Raw genomic sequence first — 16,913 nt, 5'->3', positions numbered from 1 at the left:
GGGCATCAAAAACGAACAGCATCTTCTCTTCCAGCCTTCCGCCCCTCCCCCGCCCCCGATACACGCATCCCCTCCTTTTCTCTCCTCGTTGCACATGCACATGCACATGCACATGCACCCCGCGTTTGTTGCAATTCGTTTTACCTTCAGCCCAAGACTGAGGGGTGTGGTGCATGCGCAGCTGCTGCCTGCCCTCCATTCATAAAAAAAAAAAAACCAACCCGCATCTAGCCTTTGCAACTTGCAACAAGTTCCCTTCCGGCCCCCCATTCATAAAAGAGAGCAGAGCATGCGCCTTGGGGCTTCAGTGCCCACCCATTCATAGAGTTGGGAGGAGAGGCATGCGCAGAGGGGGTCCCTTTCCTCCCATTCATAAAATAGCCATTTTCCCAGGCAGTAGTTGTTGCAACATCGAGGCGAAGCAGGGGGAAGCTACTTCTGCTGCTGACAGCCCAGCACAGCACTTGCAGGTCCTTCCCTGAGATCCAGGGTGTTTCGTGCCAGGGATTTTGCAGGTCCGGCCCCTTGATCTGTCTCGGATTTAGGATTAACTCGCCTGTTGAGAGATGATCTTGTCTGAACTGTTTAAAGTAAGTGGGAGATTCATGTTTGTGAATATATAGATATATATCCCATATCCCCCCCTTCCCGGGGAAATTTTTGCTGCCTTTCGAGGTGCATCTATCTGTTCCCTTTGCATGACCATTGATCACAAACATAAATGTGTATATTACGATTTTTCTAAAAGCCATAAATATATATGTGTATCTATATACACTCCCCTATGTTTTATATATAGCTGTCTGGTGCCCCCTTACCTAAAGGGGGATTTGCATTCTTGCAAGAAAATAAATACCCTGGTTCCTGCACGATTCGCATGTGCGCCTGTGATTCTCATTGAAATTCCTTTTCCTGCTCTCCCATTAACATCTGCATTTGGTGTATGTACATGGCAGGCGGCTTTTACCAGACTTGAGTTAGGATTATTTGGGGGTTTTTTATAACCCCATTAGGCTTCTCTTCTGTTGATAGAGAATCTTTTCCTTCGTCCCCACCCCTTTCCCATAACGAGTATACATGCACGATCCCCTAGATTTACAAATAAAACTGTACATAGCCTTTCTGTGAAGCACGAAAACTGATTTTATGTATTTCTTCCCTCCAAGCCCTCTGTCTTGTATTAAGTGGCTCCGGAGCTGTCTCCATAATAGGACGCTTTACAGCTCAGCTACTGGAGCGTCAGGTCTTTACTGGATGACCTTTGCTCCTTAGCATTTTATTTCATGCAACTGTCCTGCAATTTTGTTTTCCTTTATTTCTTACTCCATCTCTGCTCTATTTCCCCACAATATTGTCTGTATTGCTATGCAGTTTTGTTGCCTCAGTTATAACTTTGAATGGGGCTGTGGTTACATGTTTTATATTGTAGAAAATTAACAGTGTGTGCCTATAATCATCTATATTTTTCATGTGTGTATATGTGTGTATATGTTTATATATAAATGTGTGTGTATATATATATAAAGAAAAATATGCCTGGAGTGTCCTTCTCCAACCAACTGCGTAGCAGATACAAGCTCGGGTTTTATTTTCTGGTATTAGTCCTGGCGTCACAGTGGAAAGACTAGATTAGAAACGATATATTCTGAAAATTCATTATCAGAAAGGAAATGGAAAAAACAGAGAGGGACATCTGCAAGGCACAGAGGTCCAGGAAGAGAGCAGGATTGGAAATGCAGACCTTGGAAACAGGAGTGCAAACAGGAATCAGCATTAGTCACAAGGGGAATGGGCTTCATTCTTTCTTGATCCTCAAGTGATCAGAAGAAATTTATTATAGGGGACGACTTTTTCACAATATCATCTTTCCAAAAGGGTCTGACTTCTCAATTTAAAAAAATCGTATTGCCAAACTTGTCTTTTTTCTTTTTTTTAAAGAAAGGTAGAGGGGAAAACACTATGGAATTATCCAGAGTAGAGAATATCTGTTTTATATTCTTTAAAACTTCTTGTTTAAAACTTTTCTCATTGTTCCAAATCATCCTAAGGGCATGATATGTAACAGTCAGTTTACAGAAATCTCAGCTCATCTTAAAAATAAATAAATAAAAAGAAATCATGCATGTTCAATATTAAGTCAGCCATCTCTGATTTTGGGGGTTAATGAATAAAGCTGCGATTTGTGCACTGAATCACAATTATCTTCATGACTAGCTCCCCCTTATTAATATAAAAATGAATGACAGAGGAAGGAGTAGTTCCTCTCAGTTATGTCAGGATGTCTCATTGATAAATGTGCCATATTCCACAGGCTATTTTGTTCTGTGGATAGAAGAGACTCTATTGGTATTGCACAATTAAGGAAACCTTTCTAAATACTGCTGTCTTTTTTAAATCCCCTGTGAGGTATGAAAAGGGGAGGAAACAATTTGTTCATCTCCTAAAACATAAAACATCTTTTGTTTTGCTCTTTTATCTTTCCCAGACCATAATGGGGAAATGCTATGTCTCTCTTTTTTTTTTTTTTTTTTTAAATGGTCATCAGACTTCAATAAAATGGCCCTAACAACACTTTTCTAGCACAGCAGCAATGTATAATTCATAATATCTATAGTTTTCCCTATCTTAACATAAATAAAGCAGAAAATTAATCAAACATGTTGACTATACAGCTTTCTAAGTTCAGCTCTGGTGTCTAAAGCAGTTTCTCTTTTTAGGCAAATAACTGGACAAATAAGGTGGTGATGGTGTTGTCTTTTTAAATTTAAGATCTAATGCAGTATAATTGCCTTCATTTACTATAAAGCCCTCTGGTAGCATTCATCACTTAGTATAATGAACTATAAAACTCTAAATGTGTTCTTATTGAATTCTGTGACCTTTTATTTTTGTATGTCAATGTATTTCATTTAAACAATAAAAATAAGACAATCTATTGCAGGTTAACTGCAATCTTCAGAGATCTGAAAATTTCTCAGTCCAAATCCTCACTCTCACTGCAAGAAAGAGACTGTAGCCAGACAGGGCACTTCTTGGAAAATTTGCAAGTCTTTTTTTCCTCAGCTTCTCTATTTCAGAACCACTGGCCTGGATTTAATGCCTCATCTTAAAAGGTCAGATTTCTCCCACTAAGATTTCTTTATTTTTTTCCTCCGCATCCTCTCCCACCCCTTATTCTTCTCAGTGGAAAAACGGTAGCTATCTTCAAACAGGTAAGGCCATTAGGCAGGAAGGGGAACTCAAACCTCTTATTCATTTGTATATGTGTAAAAGGGTGCTAAACACTACAGGAAAAAAAAAAGAGGCCCCATTTTTCTCTGCTGAAGAGCTTACAGTTTAAATCAAATCAGACAATGAAGTTTGAGACCATAGACATACTGTTCATGCCCGCATATCTTATCAAACACACACATACACACACACACACTTTCTACAACACTTTTTTTGGTAGGGACTGTCTCCTCTGACTTCTAGCCTTTTATGACACTAAGCTTTATCCTTGGAAAGGATTTTCTGCAGCAAGAAGCTGATTTTTTTTTTTTCTCTCTTCCACCTATAACTCCTCTCCGTCTCTTTCCTTCCAACTAAATCTTCAGAAGACTTCATAGGACCTTTAGATTCCTGCTGGTAATAGCATGTCATTTTCTACTCTTGGTGTGTCCAGTTAAGAGGTTCTAACCGAAGGCAAGATTAGAATTTCTTCAGATATCATTCAGCTGTTTGTCTCTGTGATTCACAGTGAGCTAGGTATTTTGTTGTCCATGCTTGCCTATTACGTAGTCTTACTTTGGCGTCTTTGCAGTTACACAGCGAGCCTGATTCACCATTCTGAATCCTTCCTACACTGTCAAATGTGATTTAGAGTATGAACAAGGCTTTGCCATTCCTGTCCACCTTGGGATGCTCTTTGCATATCCCCCATGTTGTTAAGTCCGTAAGTTTTCCCTCTTTAAGTACTGTCCTATGAAAGGATTATTTCAGTTAGCCCCTTTGACGTGTTCCTCCAGCTGCCCAATGGCATGCCTGCCATGGCAGATGTTTGACGTGTTCCTCCAGCTGCCCAATGGCATGCCTGCCATGGCAGATGTCCTGGCTTCATTCTTAACATCTGTTTCAGATATTTCTATCTTCTTGTCTGGACAATTTTGGATATAGGGAGTTGTTGAACTCAGACAAATCTCAGCATTGCCCTGCCCAAATCAGAATTCCCTTTGCATGGGTGGAAATTCCGCAGATCTATCTGGCTGGTGTTCTTTCTAGCATGATCTTTCTAGTGGTTAGATAACAGGATTGTAAGCCTAAAGATCTGGATTCTAGTCCAAGCTCTGTCATTGACCCACTGTATGATTTTGGCAAATCACTTAGGTGAAATCCTGGCCCCACTGAACGCAATGTTAAAACTCCCATTGACTTTAATAGATTCAGGATTTTGTCCTTTAACCTCTCTGTGCCAGTTTTCACATATCGACCTCACAAGGGGTTTGTGATGCTTTATTAATAGTTGTGAAACACCATGAAATCTTTGCATGGATGATACTATAGCAAATAAAAAAAAATTATTTGTTATGCTAGAAATGTTCATAGAGGTTATGCTAAGAGGTTAAGGGAAGAATCTTGGGTTGCATTGTTTTCTACCCCATTCTGTTACCTTCATGGAGTGAAACTTCAGGACTAAGCAACTGAACCAGAGCAAAGTTCAACAGGCTGTGAATTTTGCTAGTTCAAAAGGAACCCTCTGATGCAGCTCAGTAACTCTTCAGTGTAGTGAAATCTGGGTCTAGGTATTAGATATAAACAACATGCAGTACTTATGCTGTCAGTGAGGGTGGAGCAAAACCATGATAGCACCTCATTCTAGTGCAACAGAACAGCCCCAGTTTTATGGGAAATAAACAATTTGCCTGAGATGCACTAACGGAGCTCTCCATGTGACAAGGTGAGTACCAAGACACGAGGCTGAAGGTCAACCACTGCCCCTGAGAAATTGCTTCTTTGAATCATAATCTTCATTAAAAGGGGTAATGTGACCCCTGAATCAATATTTGATATTAACATGGTATAGCGCTCTAACTGGCTAATTGCATTATTCCTTTGATCCAGCTAGTGACATTTATTACTGAATAAGCTCAGAGCAGTGTTTTGGGAGCTTTTCTTTTAGATGGCATTTATATAAGAGTAAGCTCTGATGTCTGCATTTTAATTGCAACTTTCAAAAGCTGCTTGAGCAAAACAAGGGTATCTTGGCTCTGGTCCTCCATGGGGGCGGAGGAGGGGAGTACTGAGCATCTGTAATTTCTGTTGACTTTAATGAGAATTGCATCTTTCAGAATCAAGACACTTACGTCTCTTAAAAAATCTGATGCCACTTTAAGGCCTGATCTTGCAGCCCTTCCTCGGGTGAGATCAGTGGGACTGACTGTTCTCCTCCGTAAATGATGCAAAATCAGGCCCTTTGTTAGTCCCTGATTTTTCACTATCCTGCTATTATTACATGTTTATGAAGTCTTGAATAGATTGCAAAAATATAAATATTAATCTGTTAGGTATTTAACTAATTGTAGGAAGATGCATATCTCTGTTCTAAGTTAAATAAGTAATTCAAAGTCTGTTCCGTTTTTCAGTAACTAGAAGTTGCCCAACCCTTATGAAAATCCGAAATAATTTAATAGATAAACCAGTGGGATTCTATAGAAATTTAAAAACCTGTAGAATTTAATAGGGAATGAGCCTTTCTGTAGGTTTTTATAAACTGTTCTCCAGAGTTCTATAGTAAAGATATAATTTTCTATTCCATTCTGTAAGCTAGTCCAAAAATCTTATAACAATACTTTCCCATTACATTCTATAAGATTTTTTTTCCCACAGAGTGAATCCTACAAAATTTCCAAGTTTGAAATGATACTATAAGAACCACTTTGTAGCTTTTTAAAATGTATTTGCAAACCCTTATGTTTTAGGAAACTATTATGCAGCAAAATAGTACCCCAGATAATGAGAAGTGGAGGTGGTGAAAATGTCTCTTATCTATGTTGGGAAATGGGATCACAGCAATTGCAGTCAATTTAGTGGCATTAACCACAAAGTTAATTCCTGTAAAGGATTGTGTATTGTGATTTATTCTTTTTATAGCAAATGTTGCAGACCTGTGATATGGTCATTCTTAGTTCTTGAATGGAAAAAGACAACTAATCTCTAAATGGATGTTTATTCTTGCCTTCTCTATCTCGGAGGAGTTTCAGTTGACTTACTGGAATTAACTTTAAAATTAAACATAAAACCAATTTGAGAACATTTGTGAGATTTCCCTTCCATTGTCTGGTTTCAGAAAACTGCCTGTGTAGTCATACCTGGTGAATTTGTGCCTGGCTTAATACTATAATATGTCTGAATTTACTAATGATCTAAGTCTTAACTAGTTTTATGTGCATGTTATGGGTATTCCATTCTTTAATCAAAATTTGCATCCAGAATTATATCAATGCTTTGAGAAATGGTATTGATTGCATGCACCCATACATCACAGATGGACTACAATAGGATTACTGATGTGCATAAGGTATGCACATGCTTAAATACCTTGCATGAATCAGGGCCCAAAGGCAGCACCATTAATTTTAAAAGAATATCACTAGGACCATTATGGCACCACTCTCTCTGGGGGGCTGACAGAAGGTAGTCTATACTGTGAGTTAAGTTTTACTTGGTATTGTACATTTTTGATCAATTTACTTCATTGCTAGTGGATAAGTGGCTCATCATCAAGCATCGTGATGTTTAATGGGCCTTACTTCACAGTTCTTAAATTCAAGTATGTAACTTTTGGTGGATTTTCTGTTGTGTTTTTTTATTTGTTGTTTTAACTATTTATTTATTTAAGGAGTTGAAAGCAAACTGGCTTCTAAAATCTACGGCCCTTCTATTTTTGTACTAATACTTTTACAGAGACCAATAAACTTGATTATGCATTCCTGCCTGAATATTGGCTTGAATGTTATCTGTGACGGACCTATAAAAGCTGCAAGTTGTTCCATCCTTCTAAACAACCAAAGCAGAGAGAGATTCCTTACTCTCTTTTTATGGCATCATTAATCCCTTTCTTGCAGATGAAATGCTGGGCATTAAATGGCATATCATTTTTTTGCAGTGGCGCTTCAAACAACACATCACATTAGAATGCATCTGTATGAACAAAATGAATTAATTTAAGTGAACTTGGTATTTGTGAACGATGCCTACGTGACAACCCTGGAAACTGAAATTTCTTTTCCCAATCCAGTGGTAGCACAAACATCTGTCAGTTCCTTTCCATTGTGCTTCAACTGGTCAACCCTAACCGGCTGAAGAGTTCCCTTTCTCGTCAAAAGGTCATTTTCTGACTGATTCTAGTAACTTTTATTTCCCACCCTTCTTTAACCAGGACTGCTTTGGGAGCCAGAACCAAACACATCAGTTCAGAAAAGCACAGACTGAGCTGTCCAGCTCAACAGCTATGTCTCAAGCTGCTTCAGACACAGTGACCAGTTTCATGCAGGGTCAAGTCCTGTATCTGAGCTTGGGCCCATAATCCAATGCTGATTTGCTTTGCTAAGGCATTGTGGCTATGTTTCAGGTAGTTTGGAAGAAACATTAAAGTAAGAACCTTCTGCCCCTCTGTTGTGGCTATGAAAATCCCATTACCAAATATGTGATAGAACTTGAGTGTCCAGTACATCTACCCTCCCTCCAATCATTCAGCCTGCAGGAAACTTGTCATCAGCAGTGCGCGTCAGATGACAGTTAGGTCTGATTCGGTCATGGGACCCAGGTACTAAGGCTAAAAGCAGCTGAAACTTGGGGGAGAATGTCAGTTCCCAGTCCTCAGGCCAGCTGCTCAGGGTGTATAGTGAAGAAAGGCTGAGTGAGCAAAAAGACAAGTTGTTGCATCATAAAATGTACTTATGCTTCAGGCTATTTTTGTAAGAATAATAACTTCTTAGCTGAACTGGGGTCTTGTATTGCTACTAAACCTTGATGCGAAAGAGGAAATTTTAATACAAACAGCAAAAATAGTAGTGGATGGATGTATATCATTTTAAAGGATACTCTAAAGAGAGGCAGTGTGTCTAAAGCACAGTATTAGGAGTTGAGAAATCTGGAGTTCTCACTTAACCTCTCCATGGCTCAGTTTCCCCATCTGTAAAATGGGAATAATGATATTTCCTACCTTTGGTCGAGTGATTGACATCATTTCATAAAAGTACTAAGTATTATTTTCAACCTTAACTGTCTGGAAAATCCATTTGGGTGATTTTTGCGGGGCGGGGGGAATGGAGGCTGGGGGAGGGAGGGTAGATTTATGTCCAGGAAATAAAGCTGATGTTCTGACCAGAATTAATTATCTCAGTTAAAACCACCTGCTATTGTCTGTCTGCATGTGAACAAGCACAGAGAGTATAACAATTGCTGGGCATGGCTGAAGTCACTGTATGATCTGTATGTAACTCCGTGGAATATTTTGAATATGCAAGGTGTTCCTACTAATTCCATGCAGCTAACTCTGCATTTGTATGGCCTTTCAGATAAAACTTTAAATAAAAAGATGTTGCACAGTCTCAATTTCCCTTGTAAACATTGTGGTATTTGCCTGACAGCTGCCCTTCCTCACAGAGATGGCTGCTGTTCATTGATGCAGTATGTACACAGATGTATTGAATTCAGGGGTGCAGTTTGTAAATTGTTTAGGGATGAAAGGTGCTATGTAAACGGAAAATCACAACTTTGTTAAACCCAGGCAATTGCGTTAAACGCTGCCCTGAAGGATAAATGGTCTCTCCATCATATATATTGGTACACAATACAGCTTAAATTAAATGATCATTCTTCAGCCCAGTTTAGACCTGCTATGAGTGAGCACAACTCCACGGATTTCATTAGTGTACAGTTGGAGTTCAATTGAACCCAATTGATATTTGGAACCTACAGGTGCATATGCTCTAATTAATTTAAAAAATCGGTAATGAAAAAGCTATTGGTACAGAAATAAAGGACAAGAGAAAGGACTGTTTTAATATGGTGCAGTATTCCACTATTTTATACCTCTCCAGCTACCAACCTCGGTCATGCCGAACGCACACCTTTCCAGCTGAAATAGCTGCATCTCTATCCTCTAAGCTTCAGAAAAAATGAGGTTCTTCTGAAATACAACTATCTTCCTTTAAATGAATAATCTCTGACTGACAAATTCAATGGTTATAATACTTCGTATAATACTGAACTCTGTGAGTTTAATAAGTATTTTCTATACTGTGACATTGAAATCTAGGTAGATGAAATATATAATTCCCCCTCCCCACCTTATAAACCCCTACTTATTGGAAATCACTGCTTACATTTTTTAAAAGACAATATTTTGTCAAAGCATCTCAGGCAGTTAGGAAATAGGTGCTTTCCAAACCCTTCTATCTGTAGTTCCAAAATGTGAGAGCTGAAAGCAATGAATTTTTAAGGAACAAATTCTCAGTTGATTTCTAATCTAAGTTTTTCTTTCTTTTTTTGTGGTGAATGACTGAGGAGAAAGAATAAACAGAGAATTGTTAAATGGCAAAGGACATTGGCTTAAAGACTAAACCATCATAAGTAACTTCATTATTCCTTCTAGATAAGGCATTTGTCCCATTTCTTGTCTTGTGTGGCAGACTCTCTCAAGCACAGCAACCAGTACCATGCTAAGGCATGTACCGTACTGACCACAGAGCCAAGTTTCACTGCATGAGCCCTATCCTGCAAGATGCTGAGTGCCTTTTGTGAGGTGTTGAGCTACTTCTCCTCCTGTTTGTTTCCCTGCGATTTGAGGATGTTCAGCACCTCTCAGGATCAAGTCCCAAGTGCTCAATCAAGAGAATAAATTATTCTAATAATGGGATCTATTCATCATTTTAAAAGAGATACAACTTTATGTAACAGCCAAGCTATATAGGATAATATGTGTATGCTACATATATACACACCAAGATCTAGGACAGGAGTTTGGGTGGCTCTTTAAGTTTAATGCACTCTTTCCATACGTACAAGTTTTATGGACAAGTCATTCCTCACTGCGGACCTTTTGTTGTAAAATCCAAATAATCTTTTCACTCGTTTCTATGAGATTTTTTTTTTTTTTTTTTTAATCTTAAACAGCTCGCTACTTCCTTTGGATTCCAAAAGGCCCCCTTCTCCCTGAGCTGACGCTGAAGTTTTACTTGCTGCTGCTTTAAACTGATCTCAAACATAATTCGTAAATATAAAGGTCACTCAGCAAGGAAATGGCCCATCAACTAGAAAACAATGTGCATTTTCTAAATTTGAACCAAGTAGTTTCCGTTCTTTGATTTAAGTTTAGTTAGTTCCTGTGGTTTCATGTCCTACACTGCAGTTGAATCTTTGGACTGGCTCCAGTATAAATTGCACTCTTTCAATGAAATTAGAAACTATAGCAGTAGATGGTTAGCTGGGTTAGCTAGTAAATATCATTTAGGCTAAATATTATTCTGCTTTATGTTTGATAAAGATATCCTAATTTTATGGGGGGCAGAGAGAGGGTGAAGTGATCTCTGCTGAGATTTTCAGTGGTCTCACTGAAGTGAGCTTTACATGTAATTTGCACCTATCCCTTTGTTGTTGCTATCTTAGACAGCTGTCCTGCTAGATAAAGGCTATATCCTCATTTTTTTTTATACTTCCTACAAAGGGGATGAACGAAGTAGAAACCCCCTTCTTTTTAGGCCAAGATCTGTCCGGAGGGTGGTTTGTTGAGACTTTGCTGGGACAGAAACTGGGGACCTTACCCACCTTTTCCCACTCCCTTGCTCCAAACTCCTATGCCATTCTCATTCCCCAAGGAGAAGAAGAAGAGTTCAGGGGGAGAAGGATTCAAGTTTACTGGGGAGGAAGATAGATTACTATGTTCAGCTCAGCTGTGGGTGTTTGGGGAGGAAGGCTGGAGATGTTCTATTTCAGTGGGGGAGTGGGTGGGAAATTGCAAGATACCCCAACCAGTGCTGTGATAAAGGAGGGGATAATTTGAACTGTCCAGCATCAGGATCTCTTTGAGGGCTCTCAGCCGGGAAGAAGCAGCTCATAGTCCAAGCCACATGGCACAGGAGCATGAGTAGTAAAGAGCACTCTGGCATTTAATCTTGCACATAATGGGAAGAGGTCTCCAATGCCTCCCAGTTTAGCAGGATTGTCGGAACTGGTCCCATGCTGTAGCATTATCCTTCAAGTCTGTGTAAGGCCTGCCAAGTGAACTCTGCATGGTTGGACTTCTTTGGGCTTGGGGTGTGGTCAGGTAGATGAGAGGCAGAGCTGAGAAGGCTTTCAGTGCCATTATTCCCTAGAAACTCACAGCGACTCTCCCGGAGAAGACTTTCTGCCACTGTTGTTAACTTGCATGCACTTCTGCTCTGCGCACATGAGACCCCTCCCCAGAGGAAGGAGAGTGGAAGATGGATTAGACTAGGTCTGGGCAGAGGAAGGGAGAGGGGTACCAAGCAGGACCTGGGACGTTGTGTGGATGCCTCAGCCATCCCAGGATGGCATGAGTGAGGAGAGATTGGGGGTGGGGGGGAATCTGTGGGTTAGGATGAAAGCCGCCCCCCCCCCCATACCCACTCCCTTGAGAGCCAAATTCTTTCTCTCTGAATGCATGGGGAGACAAACTCTATGCTGAGATTTTCCCTGCCTCGCTTAGGCCATCCACTCAGGGCCTTAATTCAGGCCTGAGTCTTTCTGTGCTAATGGGAGTGAGCACACTAAGCCAGCACTTCCCAAACTTGTTGAACCAACTTTTGGCTAGGCTGTGCCCCCAGCTGTCCCAGCCATTGCTCCTAGTGCTGCCTGTTGGAGATGCAGGTGGGTGGGGAGTGAAAAGGTAACTTTCTGAGTAGCTTCGTTACCAAAGAATATTTTAACGCAGGCTGATAACTCCAAGTCAGCAACCTCAACTTTTTCCCTCATTCGCTTCTCAGCCCGACCCCAGCACTCATTAAAAGAGAAGGGGCTACTAAAGCCTAAGACAGTGTTACGCGTAGCAATGACTGGGAACGCTGTGCTAGGTCTAGGTTAGTGAGAGCAAAAGAGTGTTAGTATGAATCCTGGCTTCACAGAAGAGCAGCTGCTTTATCTCCACTTGACATGTGTTTGGCTCATAATCACTTCAGTGCAATAGCAGCGAGAGAAACAAGCCCTCTTTGGACTGGGAATAGTGACAATGTGAGTTAATTTGGGAACCATTCCCCTTTTCCTTTCTCTTTTTCAGGACACTTAAAGCTGTTTTTCCTCAGGGGTAAAGGACAGTCTGACCAATGGACTCCCGGATTCCCCACAACATAACTGTGGTCCCAAACTCTGTCATGGTCCAACCGTTACTGGACAGTCGGATCCCCTATGGGAGGCTGCAACATCCACTCACCATCCTGCCTATTGACCAAATGAAGACTACTCACCTGGAGAATGACTACACCGACAATCCCAGCCTAGCCCAGCTAGCTGCACAGAAGCGCCCCCGTGGCCACCATGAACCTGCGCTGATCAACCAGCATCTGCAGAGATGTGAGCAGGATGTCACCCACCCCTGGATCTCTTTCAGCGGGCGGCCCAGCTCCATCAGCAGCAGCAGCAGCACATCTTCGGACCAAAGGCTCTTGGATCACATGGCGCCAGCCCCCATGGTGGATCAGTCCTCCCCGAGAGCGGTCCGGATACAGCCCAAGGTGATTAATTGCAAACCCATGGATCTGAAGGGACCCATGTCTCAGGAGCCTGACAAGCACTTTTTACTGTGTGAAGCCTGTGGGAAATGCAAGTGCAAGGAGTGTGCCCTGCCGAGGACTTTGCCTTCTTGCTGGGTGTGCAACCAGGAGTGCCTCTGCTCCGCTCAGAACCTGGTCAATTATTCCACGTGCATGTGTCTGGTGAAGGGGGTCTTCTACCACTGCACGAATGAGGATGATGAGGGCTCCTGTGCAGATCACCCATGCTCCTGCTCCCATTCGAACTGCTGTGCCCGCTGGTCTTTCATGAGCGCCCTTTCTCTGGTCCTGCCTTGCTTGCTCTGCTACCTGCCTGCCACCGGCTGCGTGAAACTATCCCAGAGATGCTATGACCAAGTGAGCCGGCCCGGATGTAGATGTAAAAACACAAACAGTGTCATTTGCAAAGTGGCGTTGGATGGCAAAGCAAACAGGCCAGAAAAGCCTTTCTGATCATCGGGGGATATGGGAAAGGTGGAAGAGACACCAGAGGGGAGGTTATAACCTGTGTTCTGAGGATAACATGCCATCAGCTGAGAAAGCAGAAGTAACTATTTCCACAAACTGAAGCACTTTGGGTTATTCAGGGTTTTGGAATTGATTATCTAAAGAGAGGGGCCAATGGAGGAGGATTCTTAATATTTTACAGAGCCAAGGCCGAAAACCAACATACACCACAAAGTACAGCTGCTTAAAAAATGTTTTCACCATCCATTTCATAGTGCTGGCTGCTTGCTGTGCCCACATACAGCAAGCATCATTAGCTATTAGCTTGGCAGGCATATCAGCCAAAGCAATATTCAGTTTCATTCACAGAATAGTGGAGTCAGAGTAGGGTGGGTTTTTTTCCTTTTTCAACTCTGATTTGTTACCAGTAGCCTGTTGAAGGTAAAGGATTAACCTTTTTCTCTCCTCTTGACTATTAAAAGGGCCAGTTGAGTACAAAGTAAATATTTTCCCAAAGCTTTTTTCCTTCCCTTTTAAGAATGGATTTTGAAGCAGAAATAATTTTTTCAAATCACTTTCTATAAATGTTATTACCATTTAGGTCTATTTTTATTCCTACTCCACCTGCCACATTCCTCTTTTGATGCTGATTTTATTTTCTGGCTGAGATGGTGATACAGAATCTCTCCCCGTCTCTTCTCCCCAGTCAGAGGAACACAGGCATAATGTGTTTTTCGCCAACCCCTCCTTATGTCAATTTTTTTTGAAATTTTACATTAATGTCATTTTGCTAGTGAGCCTGCAGCCTTTGATGTCAATTTTGGTAGATTTTAAAAATATATTATTACATCAACAATAAAACTTTTTCCAAGGGGCTTTGAATGAATTCAACTTCTGTAGTGTGATTTCTTGTTCAGCAAATGCTGATGCAGAAGTCCTACTAAGCTGAGAAGTTCCATTTTTAATTATTTTCCTTCTCCAAAACTGTAGTAGAAAGGTCAAAAAAAAACTGAGCACAATACACATGTACATATTTTTTTTAGTGAATATTAATCCAATACCTGTTCTCATGGAACAAGCTCTTCAGATCTACTTTGCTGATAATATTAAGAACACTTTTTTGGCAGAATGACATTTGAAGTATTTTCCCCCCCCTTATTTCTATTGCTGCTGCTCAACTTTTGCCTTTTCTGTATAATAGTGTGTCTTTGTAAATAGAGAAATTTTAAAAGTGTCTATTTTAGCGTTAATGAATAGTGGGGGACGCCAAGGGTGCACATTTATGGAATCTTGCCCATGGTTTTCAGTAGCTGACTATCATAGGCTTTGTTTGTGCACTCGTACAAGAGCCAACTCTGCACTCCTTTAAACTGCAGTAACCCCTTTCTCTTGACAACTGCAAGGTGCTAAACAAAAAACTTTGTCCTAACATGCAACAAATCAAATAGATAGGTACTTGTTGCATGCTGGAAGCTGATCTAATATGTGTGTGTTTTGTTTTCTTTAATTAGAGGAAATGTACTCCATAAATGCACAGCAATGACAGAGAAATGTCATCTTTAATTAGATAAGCAATAGGCAAAGCCCATGTAGCATTTTCCAGAAATCACATTTGCTTGGTTGTGATGCAATTGCTGTTCTATTTCTTCAAATGTACTGATTGGAGTTTTTTTTTTTTTTTTTTTTAATTAAGAATTCATTTATGAATGGGTGAATTTTTTTGTTTGTTTTAATTGTAGGTATTTATTAAGTGGGGAAATTTTTTTTAAAAAAACTTCCTTTTTATATTTATAGCATTAGCTGGCTTGTTTATGATAAATCATAGAAAAAGGGATCCTGCATCTATGTTACCAGATATTGATTCCTGTAGCTTACCCTCACCAAGAAGATACTGTGCGTGCGGTGAAGGGATTTGTATGTTTAATCTTGCACAAATAAGAGGAAAACATGCAAAGAAAAAAAAAGAAAAGAACCCCAAACTGGTTGAATCGCTGGTTGAATGTATAAAGAATTGCTATTTAATGGGATGATAAATCATTTTCTTAAAGTACAAATGAGCTAAAAACGATGCAGCAACAAGCACAGAGATCTGTATCAGCTATCTTCCACCTTGAACATATGCAATGTCCAAATAACCTCCATCTCTACATTTTCTGTTTACCCAGACCCTAGTGACCCCAGGTTAGTGCAGTAGGGTATTGTAGTGCAAATTTGCAATAGCAAATTCTATTGGCTGGCTGCTACTGCAAACAAACATAACATCTGAATGGTCTCCACTGTGCCACTCCACATTCGTGATATATGTGCAGGTGCTCACACACGTGCGCATGCACACAATTCCATATTTCTAATGAAGAGGGCCTCCAGCACCTTTTACTTTCATTGTACATAGTTGTAAACACCTGTTTCTTTGTTGGTTTCTTTTAATATATAAGTCCTGCTATAATGTAAACTGATCCCATGCTGGAAGACTGTAACGCATTAATGGATGTGTTAGTGCAGTGGTAAATGTAGCAGAATGAAGCTCCTTGTATTCTTCAAGCCCCTTTGGTGTAGCAATCAGTCGGCATGTTTCACCAGCTTTTCGCCTAAGGCATGGCAACAAAATTGTTGAGCTTCTTGCATAGCATTCAAAAGATTCTGGGTTAGACCAGGCGAGAGGAGCCTTGACAATATGACACTATTCCTTAGATGCCTTTGGCTGCTGTGCTGATGGAGGATAGTTTTCCAGCCAACAACTGTGTTTCCCTTTTTCCTCCTGCTCCCACCCTTCACTTTTAAGGGACTTACTCCACTTTCACCTCATGCTACTCCTGAGACATAAAGCATACAGGGACAGTGTAGTATGTCATTTAAATTTGGGCTAGGCTACAGCACACCTAGTTTATATAAAGTAAACTTCCTCTCATGCAGAGAACAGATCCTGACATGCAACATGGTCTTTCATCCCTGCAAGCTACCACGTTCTCTTAAGCCATGTCTATACTACAGGGACTCCAGCAGAATAGCTATGCCAGCATAATCCCATAGTGTAGATGCAGTCTATAGTGATGGAAGGGTTTTTTTCCAGTTCGTTTAGGAACACCACTTCCCAGAGTGTTGGTAGCTAAGTTGATAGAAGCATTCTTCCATCCACCTACCTGTGTCTACTTGGGGAGATTAGGTCAGCATAGTTACAGCACTCAGAAGTGGCTGTTTTACACACCCCTGAGTGCCATATGTCAACCTAAGTATAGACCGGGCCTTACACAGGAGAATGGCTGCTGGCTAGGCCATATAACTATGAACCCTGTTTGACCCCGGGACTTCTCTCTGGTCACACTGGTGCAATTCCAGAGGGAGCTTGCTCCTATCATCATGAGCACAAGTGGGAGCAAGACACTGGTTGAGAGGACTTGCCCATTTTGTGCATCCTGGAAGAGATGTGGCCTCTATTTTTAACTTGCATCTCCTGTGCATCCAGTGTAGGGGAAGCAAAGGTATTCCCTCAGAGGCATGCTATGGTGTTAAACAGAACAGTGCTGTAAAGGAGGAATGGGACAGGATTTGGCACAATACTTAAGTTTTACTTGTCTTTTGAAAGCAGATTCTCATTGCTTTACTAAACTAAAATCTCTAGTTTATTGCCTCCATTTTTGTCTCTCTTGCAGCACTGGGAATTTTTTTTTTTTCCTTCTTTCTTTCTTGTTATGAAAA

The 16,913-nt window shown here is 40.7% G+C and overlaps 1 protein-coding gene across 1 annotated transcript; it reads left to right on the top strand.

Annotated features, from left to right (window-relative positions):
• Positions 1 to 200: 200 nt before the first annotated feature.
• Positions 201 to 16,146, top strand: SPRY4 (sprouty RTK signaling antagonist 4). Its single transcript, XM_067566770.1, has 2 exons — positions 201 to 590; positions 12,278 to 16,146. Exon 2 carries the CDS (start codon positions 12,324 to 12,326, stop codon positions 13,221 to 13,223), a length of 900 nt encoding a protein of 299 aa, XP_067422871.1. The 5' UTR covers positions 201 to 590; positions 12,278 to 12,323; the 3' UTR covers positions 13,224 to 16,146.
• Positions 16,147 to 16,913: the final 767 nt, after the last annotated feature.

This window comes from Emydura macquarii, unplaced genomic scaffold (genome assembly GCF_026122565.2).
Source record: "Emydura macquarii macquarii isolate MOO-44397 ecotype Brisbane River unplaced genomic scaffold, CSIRO-AGI_Emac_v2 contig_2768, whole genome shotgun sequence".
NCBI lineage: Eukaryota > Metazoa > Chordata > Testudines > Chelidae > Emydura > Emydura macquarii.
This window is presented reverse-complemented; position numbering and strand designations above follow the sequence as displayed.